This window comes from Chiloscyllium punctatum, chromosome 10 (genome assembly GCF_047496795.1).
Source record: "Chiloscyllium punctatum isolate Juve2018m chromosome 10, sChiPun1.3, whole genome shotgun sequence".
NCBI classification, from domain to species: domain Eukaryota; kingdom Metazoa; phylum Chordata; class Chondrichthyes; order Orectolobiformes; family Hemiscylliidae; genus Chiloscyllium; species Chiloscyllium punctatum.
The window spans coordinates 38843179-38855724 of record NC_092748.1 but is presented as its reverse complement, the minus strand read 5'-3'; the positions used below and the strand labels follow the sequence as shown (position 1 = coordinate 38855724).

Below are 12546 nucleotides of genomic sequence, written 5' to 3'. Positions count from 1 at the left end.
AGGTTTTGTTCACTTTTAAAATGCATATAAAATAAATAAATGTTCTCAGTCCAACCCTCAGAATAAAATTCAATTAAACATTAGGTTTAAATAGTGCTTTACACCAAACTGTCTGCAATGGTTCTGGAAGTAGCAGCATGTAAACATGATACTGTCACCTTATTTCACTTGTAGTTGTATAGAATCAAGTAACTACCATACTACTGGCTGTGTCTACAATCAGCACACAGGGAAAACAGTTTAATTTTCTTAGAAGCAATAATCAAACTTAAAGGGAAACTGCATTGAATTGAAGGAGGCTGCTGCTCAATACCACTGCTGGAATTTTTCACATGAAAATTGAAACACCAGGAGAGAGAGTTCCAGGGCTGTGGATATGGTACACATTTCAGCTCAGTTGAAATGTCTGTTTATGGAATCCCTACAGTGTGGAAACAGGCCAATCCATTGCTATTGAGTATTTGTACAGCACCCATGGCATGTCTAAGTGTGCACCCTTCCCAGTATAGGGCGCAACATGTTACCAAGGTTGTCAGAAGAGCAAGGTAAGCCTTTTCTGAATTTTGAGCTTCCACAATAACATCACGACATCATGCTGTCCCACAATGCAGCCAAGATCTTCAAATTAGGGTCACAGAGACTAATAATGTGTCTACCCTTGCATCAAGTTCTAAGATAATTTGTTAATCCTGCATGATTTGCGAATAAACTGCCACTAACTTGCTTCTTGCAGCTACCAAAGAACTCCGGATCAGAAATGGGATCCATGAGGTAGGATCGGATAATATTAGATCGAAGACCCTTTGGAGCTTCGTTTGTCATTTTCACACCATTTTGAAGGACAGAAACTGGGAAATTTGGAGATGGATAGCTTGTAAGCCACAGTCTGAAGTCAGGATGCGTAGTCTCTGGATTCAGTTCCTGAAATATAATGTCACAGATGAAACAATGTTAATTCTAAATTGACAGAAAGGAGCTGCATTAAAAATAAACTTCACTCTTTCAAATAAAACATAGCAGTATGACCCTATTTTTCTTAGTGACTCCCAGAAAGTGAGCAATAAGTAACAAAATTATAATGTACAATGTTATAGAATCATAGAGTCAGAGAGATGTACAGCACGGAAACAGGCCCTTTGGTTCAACCCGTCCACACTGACCAGATATCCCAACCCAATCTAGTCCTACTTGCCATCACCCAGCCCATATCCCTCCAAACCCTTCCTATTCATATACCCATCCTGATGTATTTTAAATGTTACAATTGTACGAGCCTCCACCACTTCCTCTGGCAGCTCATTCCATACATGCATCATCCTCTGCGTGAAAAGGTTGCCCCTTAGATCTCTTTTATATCTTTCCCCTCTCACCCTAAACTTCTGCCCTCTAGTTCTGGACTCCTGCACCCCAGGGTAATGTTAACACTAATGTCCTTAAGGTTAATATTTGATACCTTTCTGTTATCTAAATTTTTAGTAAAAAGAGTAAAGGCAGCCAACATTCTTGGACAAAAATTTAATAGTTGTAGTTTGTGTGTTTCTATTGTACATTTTCCAAATTTTTCATTTACTGCGCAATTATATAATTTTATAAATTTTCAGTTTGGACTATAGGACCATAAAGCAAATGACCAGAAGTAGGCCATTTCGTCCACCAAATCTACTCCACTATTCAATGAGGTTATTGCTAATCTATAACCCTCTACTCCACTTTCTTGCCTTTCCCTGTAGGTCAGGGTTCCATTACTGATTAACAGTCTGTCTAGCTCAGTCTTGAATATCCTTCCCAACACAGCTGCTTCAGCCCTCTGTGGTAAAGTATTCCATAGATTCACTACCCTCAGAATAAGAATTCCTCCTCACTACTGTGTTAAATGTGTGACCCCCTTATTCTGAGATTACATCCTCTGGTACTAGACTCTCCCACAGAGGAAACAACCTTTTCACATCACCCTGTCAAGTGTCCAAAGAATCTTGTGTGCTTTAAATATGGTTGCTTCTCATTCTTCCAAATTCCAACAAGTACAGGCCCAATCTACTCAACCTCTCATCATAAAGGAGAACAATATAGGTTTAGAAGAATGAGGGGTTAACTTATGAGGAAAAATTATAGAATGGATATTGTGAAACTTGAAAGGGTACAGAAAAGATTTACAAAGATGTTGACATGGTTGGAGGGTTTGAGCTATATGGAGAGGCTGAAGAGGCTGGGGCTATTTTGCCTGGCGCATCAATGCTAAGAAGTTTATAAAATCATGAGGGGCATGGATAGGGCGAATAGCCAAAGACTTTTTCCCAGGGAAGGGGAGTCCAAAACTAGAGGATACAGGTTTAAGGTGAGAGGGGAAAGATTTAAGAGGGTCTTAAGGGGCAATATTTTCATCCAGTGAGTGGTGAGTGTATGGAATGAGTGTTCAGAGGAATTGGTAGAAGCTGGTAGAAATATAACATTTAAAAGGTATCTGAGTGGGTACATGACTAGGAAGGGTTTAGTGGGATATGGGCCACTAAACTGGCAAACAGGACTAGATTAATTTAGGCTATCTGGTCAGCATGGACATGCTGGATTGAAGGATCTGTTTCTGTACTGTACAGTTCTATGACTCTGACTATAATTAGGCCTGTTTTCTCTAGAATTTATAAAGTCAAGGGGATATCTAATCAAAGTCTTCAAGGTGTTAACAGAAAGGCAAACACAGAGAAACTATTTCCACTGGTTGGAGATTCTAGGACTGGGGGAATAGTCTGAGACTTAGGGCCAGACCATTCAGTAGTGGTGTTAGAAAGCACTTTTACACACAAAGTTAATTTTAAATCTGAGATAGATAGATTTTTGTTAAGCAAAGATATTAAGGATATAGACCAAACACAGGTATAAGAATTAATCCACAAATCAACCAGTCTTATTGAATGGCGGAACAGGCTCAAAGGGATGAATGGTATCCTCCTGTCCTTTTGTTCTATTATGGTGATTGATGCAAAGTAGTTGTTCAATTCCCCTCCCATTTCCAGGTTCCCTGATATTATTTCTCCAGTCTTATTCTCAAAATATACGTTCACTTCGGCATTCTTTCAAAGACATGGACAGATAGGTGATCAAAATTAAACCCGTAAGTTAAACATGAGCAATATCACGTATACACCAACAAAACATGAGGTAATTGGTGGATAGCACTCTATCAGAAGACAAAAGTACTCTGTTGTAAATTTTATACAAGAACTGGGTTACAGCTTTTAAACCCATGTCCTGGAGTTATTAAGACAGAATCAAAAACTGCTACAGTTGGAAACACTTTCTACAGTGAGCAAAAGCAATGCTCTGTCATCATGAGACTTCAATTCAAACTCAACACAAACTAATGGCTCAAACACATCTTTCTTTGATAGTTATAAGAAATGGAAACTAAATTAATTTCATTAATAAAAGCCAGACCACAAAACTGCCCAAATTTCCCTCAATTGGTAACTTCATTCAAAAGATACTATAAAAAGATTCAAGATGCAAGAGTTTATGTCAATTTGGTAGGGCTGAATTTCAGCGATTACAGATTCTGTTCAAAGGTGCATTGTTGGAGATAAACAAAGAGAAAGCAGCCAAGTACACATATGGATTTTCCACTTTAAAATTTTATTAGCTTTTCCACAAAAATCAATGTTGACAAAAATGCATATCCACATCCTCATAAATGATGCAAGATATTTTCACTTCAACTTTAACAGCTGCTGGTATAAATCTTGGGTTACTGGTCATAAATGGGGAGAAAGTGCCTGAAAACAACTTACTGTATCCTTTACATCAGTTTACCAACCATTGCCATTGTCAAAGTATCCTTTTGCTTGGTATTATTCTGGCAACAAACCCATTTAATATTAAATTAGAGTTCTATGCTGAGATGCCAGGTACAACACCTACATGCAAATAGTTTTCATTTATTCATTTGTGGGATGTGGGCATCACTGGCTAGGTAGCATTTATTGCCCATCCTGAGTTGCTGTTGAGAAGATGATGGTGATCTGCCTTTTTCAACTGCTGCAATCCACCTGCTGTGGGTTGACTCACAATGCCTTTATGGAGGGAATTCTACAATTTTGACCTAGCGACACAAAAGGAAAGGATGGTGAGTGGCTTGGAGGGTAACTTGAAGTCGGTGGTGTTCCCATTTACCTGCTGTCTTTGTCCTTATAGATAGAACTGGTTGTGGGTTTGGAAGGTACTGTCCAGTAAGTTTCTGCAGTGTATCTTGTAGATAATACGTTCTGCTGCTACTGAGCATCAGTGGTGGAGGGAGTGGATGCTTGTGGATGTGACGCCAATCAAACAAGCTGCTTTGTCCTGGATGGTGTCAAGCTTCTTGAGTGTTGTTGGAGCTGCATTCATCCAGACAAGTGAGGAGTATTCCATCACACTCCTGACTTGTGCCTTGTAGATGGTGGACAGTTTTGGGGAATCAGGAGGTGAGTTACTCACAGCAGTATTCCTAGCCTCTTACCTGCTCTTATAGTCACTGTGTTTATGTGGTAAGTCCAGATGAGTTTCTGGCCAATGATAATGTTGATAGTGAGGGATTCAGTGATGCAAACAGCATTCAACATCAAGGGTGGTGGTTAGATTGTTGCTTATTGGTCAAGGTCATAGCCTGAGATTTGTGTGGGGTGAATGTTACTTGCCACTTGTCAGCCCAAGCCTGGTTGATATCCAGAACTTGTTGCTTTTGAACATGGACTGCTTCAGTATCTGAGGAGTCGTGAATGGTACTGAACATTGTGTAATCTCATTTACAAACATCCTTATTTCTGACATAATGACAGAGGGAAGGTCATTGATGAAGTAGCTGAAGATGGTTGGACCTAGAGACGTCCTGGAGCTGAGATGACTGACCTCCAACAAACACAACCATCTTCTTATATGCCAGATATCACTCCAACAACTGGAGAGCTTGTCCCCCAGTACCCGTTGATTCCAGTTTCGCTGGGGTTCCTTGGTGCCACACTCAGTCGAATGCAGCCTTGATGTCAAGGGCTGTCACTCTTTCCTCCCCTCTGGAATTCAGCTCTATTGTCCATGTTTGAACCAAGGCTGTAATGAGGTCAGGAGCTGAGTGGCAGAACCCAAACTGGGAATCACTGGGCAAGTTATTGCTGAGTAGGTGCTGCTTGATAGCACTGTTGATAACACCTTCCATTACTTTACTGATGAGCGAGAGTAGACTGAAGGAGTGGTAATTGGATTTGTCCTGCTTTTTATGTACAAGACATACTGGGCAATTTTCCACACTGTCAAGTAGGTTCCAGTGTTGTATCTGTACTGAAACAGCTTGGTTAGGGAAATGACAAGTTTTGGAGAACAAATCTTCAGTAATATTGTTGGAATGTTGTCAAGGCCCATAGACTTTGCAGTATCCTGTGTCTCCAACCATTTCTGAATATCAGGTGGAGTGAATTGAATTGGCTGAAGACTGGTACCTGTAATGCTGGAGACCACTGGAGAAGGCTGAGATGGATCATCCATTTGGCATTTCTGGATGAAGATTGCTGTGAAAGCTTCAGCCTTATCTTTTGCACTGATGTTCTGGAGTCTTCCATCATGGAGGATGGGGAGATTTGTGGACCTCCTCCTCCAGTGAGTTGTTTAAACATCCATCACCATTCACAACTGGATGTGACAGGACTGTGAGGGTTAGATCTGGTCCATAGGTTAGCTTAGTTTTGTCTGTCACTTGCTGCTTAAGCTGTTTGGCATGAAAGTAGTCCTGTTTGGTGGCTTCGCCAGGTTGACACCTCATTTTCAGATATGCCTGGTGCTGCTCCTGGCATGCCCTCCTGCATTCTCCACTGAACTGTGTTGATCCCCTGGATTTGTGGTAATGGTTTAGTGGGGGAGATGCCAGGCTATGAGATTACAGATTGTGCTGGAGTACAACTCTGATGCTGTTGATGGCCCACAGCATATCATGGATCTCCAGTCTTGAGTTGCTAGGTTAGTTCAAAGTCTATCCCATTTAGCACGTTGATAGTGCCACATAACACGATGAAGGATATTCTCAACGTAAAGGCCACTCTCACTGATACTGTCATAGACAGATGCATCTACAGCTGGTGCATTGGTAAGGATGAGGTTAAGTATGTTTTTCTCTCTTGTTGGTTCCCTCACCAACTGCCACAGACCCAGTCTAGCAACTATGTCCATGAGGACTATCCAACTCGATCAGTAGTACTGCTGCTGAGCCACACTTGGTGATGGACATTGAAAGCTCCAACTCAGAGTATATTTTGTACCCTTGACATCCCCAATGCTTCCTCCATGTGTTGTTCAACATAGAGGAGTACTGATTCATCATTTGAGGGAGGACAGTTGAGTTGGAGCATGCAATATGTAGAGCAGGAAAAGCAACAGTATTGTAATGTGGCTTTTTCAATGAAATGGGAGCTGGGACTGGAGGGGATCATAATATAAGTCAGGCCTGTGCCTTAGCATAACATTATTAGCAAGTACTCAGAAGTTATTTAATTGTCCAAAACGAATTTCCATTATTTTCGATAGGGCAGGAGGAGAAAAAGTACTAGATGCGTTGGCCTCTAGGCTGTTAATATAATTAATATAATAAAGTTAATATACTATAACATAATATAATATAATTAACTCAATCAAAATGAAGGAGACAATTAATTACAAGGCTTCCTTGAACGAAAGGAAGAGAAATTTTATTACCTATTACATTGGGAAAATTGCAAAAACATGACATCAAGTACATGTTAAAAACAATTAACAAGTTTAAAAAGAAATGTGAGAGGGTCTATGCAGATAGAAGGGTAAAGACAGTTTAAAGTTTTCAGAGGTTTTCAATCGCACGAATGAAACCTGAGGCCGAACTGTTTAGCTGTTTCCTCAGGGATGGTGATGCTTGCAGACAATTTGGAACAATTCTGAAGGACAGAGTTAATCTGGAGGCAGGGATTAATCAAGTACATGGTGGGTGGCACAGTGGCACAGTAGTTAGCACTGCTGCCTCACAGCACTGGAGACCCGGGTTCAATTCCCACTTGAGGCGAAGGATACAGATGACACGTTCTCCGTGTTTGCGTGGATTTCCTCCGGATGCTCTGGTTTCCTCCCACAGTCACAAAGATGTGCAGGTCAGGTGAATTGGCCATGCTAAATTGCCCGTAGAGTTAGGTAAGGGGTAAATGTAGGGGTATGGGTGGGTTGTGCTTCGGCTGGGCAGTGTGGACTTGTTGGGCCGAAGGGCCTGTTTCCACACTGTAATGTAAATCTAAATCCACAGTCTGTATGGTTTTATTAAAAGAACCAACTTGATTGAATTAGATGACTGCAATGCATTTGATATAGTCTATTTTGACTTCAGCAAGGTTTTCAATAAGGTCCTGCATGGGAGTCCGATAGTGAAGGCAAAAACTTATTGGATTCAAGGGAATTTGGCTAATTGGAACCAGAATTGGCTTGTGGCAGGAAGCAGGGGATGATGGTTGAGGGGTATTTGTATGAATGGAAACCTGTGTCCAGTAGGATTCCGCAGGAATTAGTGTTGAGGCTTTTCTTATTTGGGGTATACATAAATGATTTATACTCGAAGACTTGAAGGTTAATCAGTAAGTTTGCAGATGATACAAAAATTGGTTTGGTGGTAAATGTGAGGAGGATAGCCATGGATTACAGAAGGATACAGATGAGCCAGTCAGATGGGCTGATCCGTGACAAATGGAATTCAATCAATAAATGTGAGGTGATGTACTTGGGCAGGACAAACAAGGCACGGGAATACATGATGAATGGCAGGACACTGGGAAGCACCAAGGATCAGAAGTACCTACGTGTGCATGTTCACAAGTCCATTACTCTTGCAGGACAAGTAGGTAAAGTGGTTAAAGCAGCATATGGGATGCTTTCTTTTTTTAGCTGAGGCATAGAGTTTAACAGCAGGGAGGTTATACTGAAACCACATAAAATCTTAGTTAGGCCACTGCTAGAGTATTGTGTGTTGCTATGGAATCCATATTAAAGGCAAGGTGTGATTCCATTGGAGAGTGGGTAGAGGAGATTTATCAGGATATTGCCTGGGCTGGGGAGTTCCAGTTATGAAGAGAGATTGGACAGACCTGTTTTCCTTGGAGCAGAGATGACTGATGGGGAACATGATTGAGATATATAAAATTATAAGGGTGAATATTTCCCCTGATGCAAGGATAACCAGAGAACACAGATTTAAGATATGAAGCAGGAGGTTTAGAGGGAATGTGAAGAAAGATTCTTTCACCCAGACTTATTGATTGAATTCTATTTGTTGCTGATCAGCCCATCTGAGCGACTCATCTGTATCCTTCTGTAATTTAAGGCTATCCTATTCGCTATTTACCATCTCCCCAACCCCCAATTTTGTATCATCTGCAAACTTACTGATCAACCTTCAAGTCTAAATCTATATACATCCCAAATAGCAAAGGTCTGGGGTTTTGGTACTGATACCTGTAAGGGTGGAAGAGGTAAAAACTTTCAAAACATCTCAGAAGAATTTAAATGTACACTTGCGATGCCAAGGTATACAAAGATATAGGCTGTGAAAGGGGATTAGAACAGCAAGGTAGTTGTTTTTGACCATCACCAATTCGATGGATCAAAAGGCTTTTCTTTGTGCTATGACTCAAACCTTAATTTCTTGGTGAATGATGGTTTTTCCAAGATGCTTTTTCATTGGCACTGGTTCTGATTGAGAGGGAGATGGGGAAAATAATTTTCAGCTTCCTGCTAAAAATGCACTTTGCTTTCTCTCTCTCTCCTTTTGTTCAGAGGCTGCTATTGATATACAATTTCTTTGTGGATGCTGGTGTCTATTTAATTGTTTCAATCCAAGCTCGATAGTCACAGGTAACCTTTCATCTCTCAGTATCTGAATTTTATCATGCTAATGTTTGATCATACAAAACAAGAGATGCAAATTTCTTGATGTCTCATATGTTTCAGAACCTCTGATTAAAATGGTAATTCCACTGCAAGCAGTATTGCTATTCATTCAATTGAGAATTGCCTCGGTTTGTCAGGTGTTCGCAGCAGCCATTTAAGTCAGTAGCATCTTTTTTTAAAAGCAATTTTTAGTCTATGAAAATCCCAGGTATTAAAGTCAAATGATGATAGTTGAATGTTGATAGTCTATTTCCAGTTCTACTGTTAACATTGCTCAGAAAGGAAAGCAGCTCAAAAGGTTGATCTCAGGCCTTAGTACATTTTGAGGAAACACTTCAAGTATTATTTTTTGCTGGAGAAAGAAACATGATAATCTGGACATTTCCACATGCAAATCAAAGACATAAAGCAGACACTAAAGCACCGATATGGTGAGTGAAATGCATGCACACACTTAACACAAGAACACCACACACCATATTAGTAAAGGTAGGAAACAATGTGCCTGGGTCCATGCCTAAAGCAGAGACCAATCCCTTTGTTTATATCTCATTTAAATGAGCCTTGAAGATGTGCTTTGATGTCACTCTGCTCAAACAACTCAATTTCTTGACCAATATGACAGCAATGGTACAGATGAGGTAAACACAATTTAGTTTAGACATTGAAGGATACAATCATACCACTCAAAAGCTTCATACAGGGTTAAAGATCATAAATAGCAAGTGTGATTTCAGATCTCAGAAATGAAGTAAGGCATAAGTATTTCAGTTAGTGCGAATTTCATCCCTCTGATAATCATTGCCAAATCAGCCAGAAACCACAGCTATCCAAAGATTGGAAGGTAGGTAATTTGAGTGATAGTTACCTGTAACCCAAAGGCCCAGCAGTACTATGCCAAACTCGCCTCATTAATTACCTACGACACCCCTATGAAGGGGACCACATTGAGTTCCCACCCCATCTTACTATATGCTATTTCAGAACAGCTCAACATTCAGTAGATTGCTCAAAATTGACAGGCATCCTTTGGGCCTTGCATCTTTAAAAGCCTGTAGTGCACCTGGACAAGTGCCAAGAGGCTGGAGCTGACCTGACATTTGCCCAAGCATGGCAAACAGGGAGAAATTGACACCATGTCTGGAAGTCCTGCTGGATGTGATGGTGCCAATGCTAGGCTTCCTCTTGGCTAAGGGATGCAGTAGAGGCCACAAAACCAGACTATGCCAGCTGGCTTAAAATAGTCTTAGCCATCTGGAGGAATGCTGAGTGTGGGAGGCAGAAGTGGCACCATCTCCTCTCTGATACTTCGCACTCACTATCTCTGAAACTGTACCTAGCTGCCATCAAGTTTCACGCTCCACTTCTGTCACTATTGCCTGCAACATCTTCGCCAGTCACTCTCATACATCCCAATATCCAACACCACTAAATCTGCATGGCCTCGGCTCTGCATTCTTATCCACTCTGGACACCTCCAAAAGTAACAGCAGTGTTATCCACTTTCAACTCCCATAATATTGACTCTTTCTCATTTCAGAAAAGGGCAGGAAGGGTCAAGAATGGGTGGAGTTCTGCTTGTCAATTGACTCATCACTCTTGACTCTGACCACTCCAGTAGGGCATACACTGGTATAGAAAGCTGCCCTTGAATTATGCGCCAGGAACCCATGGGTGAATGCTATCTCGCTTGACTGAATTGAGATCTGCTAACAGCTATGAGGAGGTCCTGGCTTTGTGTCTGTGCTAAACAGCACAACAAGACAGCAGTAGTATGAGCTTGGTACCTCTGGCTGAGGGGACAATGTTCAAGGAGGAGAAAGTGAGGACTGCAGATGCTGGAGATCAGACCTTAAAAATGTGTTGCTGGAAAAGCCCAAAAAGCATATGCCCGAAACGTCGATTGTCCTTCTCCTTTGATGCTGCCTGATCTGCTACGCTTTTCCATTAACACATTTTTAAGAAGGGACAAAGTTCAAGGGCAAAGCAATACAATGCAGAAAGCTATCAGCATCTGGTAGGCTCAGAGTGAGTGAACACTAAGAGACCAAGCAAAGAGCGTAGACATACAGCCTGGTCCAGTCTTTGAGCTGATGCATTTCCCTGAGTGCAAATTATCCTTGTTGCCGCATTATAATGGCAGCTGCCAGTGCAGCTTGAAGTGCAGCATGGAAGTGCAGAACTGTCCTGCAAGCGGATCACAAATTTGCCATTCGGGATCTTAGAGGTTGAAGCATCTCAAATGTCAAAGTTTGTGGACTTGAGCTAGTGTGTGGCTGGTGCCAATGGGACGTATCCAAAGATATCAGTGCCTGGTTTCCCACATAGAAGTTGTTCGGAGCAAGTAGTGAGCTGAATCCATCTTGTGCAAGTATCCGGTGCTGGTTTTCGTGTCAAGAGTCCCCCATGTCTAGTATGTTTGGACAGGTTGGTAAGATAGGAGGCTGCATCAAATGAGGAGAATGTGGCATGAAAAGTTGTTTAAAAAGTGTTAATCAATTGGTATCTCACTGCTGCCTAGCAAGAGTCTCGCTACACCGCTTATGAAAAGCTTAAAGATGGAGCGAGATGATCTCAACAACAAAATGGATATTGCCAAACTTCTTGCCTGATTCTGCCATACATCTTGTCTACGTTGTTTCATGGATTGATTGACTGCCTGCCGATTGTGTGCTTTCTGAACAAAGTAATCTGCAAATACAATTCTGCAAATGCAAAGACTTATATGTGTGTGTGCGTGCATGTGTGTGTGAGAGAGAGAAAATGTGTGTGTGTGTGTGTGTGAGAGAGAGAGAAGAGATTGAAGTTTTCAGCTGAGCCACCAAAATGGACCCCATTGGTCTTGCAGCAGACACGGAGGAATTCATCAGATAAATGAGACTCTGGGAATTCTTCAAAGATGTTAGCAATGAGCCAACCGATGAATTGGAACAGTCTTCAGAGAGCTCCATGGTGCAGCGACCAAACAAGAAGTCAATTTGGACCCCCTCGAGGGCTGCTGCTTGGGCTTGACATGTATGCTCAAACCATCAGGAAATGTGTAAATACCAGATTCATCAGCCGTACCCACAAGGTAGAGCAAAACATCACCCGATCAACAAGCTATGCCATCCATGCTCTCAAAACCAATCACAACATTGTCATCAAACCAGCAGATAAAGGAGGACCCATCATCATTCAGAATAGAATGGACTACTGCAAGGAAGTGTACCGACAACTGAACCATCAGGAACACTATAGGCGACTACCTACTGACCCAACCAAAGAATACACGTGAACTAAGCAGGTTGATCAAAACTTTTGATTAGGTCCTACAGAGTTCATACGCACACTCATCCATGTACTTCTCACGTAGAGGACTTCTACTGTCTTCCAAAGATACACAAAGCCAACATACCTGGACATCCCATCGTATCAGGCAATGGAACCCTGTGTGAGAACCTCTCTGGCTATGTCGAGGGCATCTTGAAACCCATTATACAGGGGATCCCCAGCTTCTGTCACGATACTACAGATTTCTTCCAGAAACTCAGTACCCACAGACAAGTCGCACTAGGCACATTCCTTGTCACACTGGATGTTTTGACACTCTACACCAGCATACCCCATGATGACGGCATCACTGCAATA

The 12546-nt window shown here is 41.6% G+C and overlaps 1 protein-coding gene across 1 annotated transcript in view; it reads right to left on the bottom strand.

Moving 5' to 3' along the window:
• dnah7 (dynein, axonemal, heavy chain 7) overlaps positions 1-12546 on the bottom strand; it is a 398230-nt gene that overhangs the window by 59255 nt on the left and 326429 nt on the right. The window contains exon 56 of the mRNA XM_072578963.1: positions 721-921. Coding sequence (XP_072435064.1) covers positions 721-921 — 201 coding nt within the window. The remainder of the gene's footprint in view (positions 1-720; positions 922-12546) is intronic.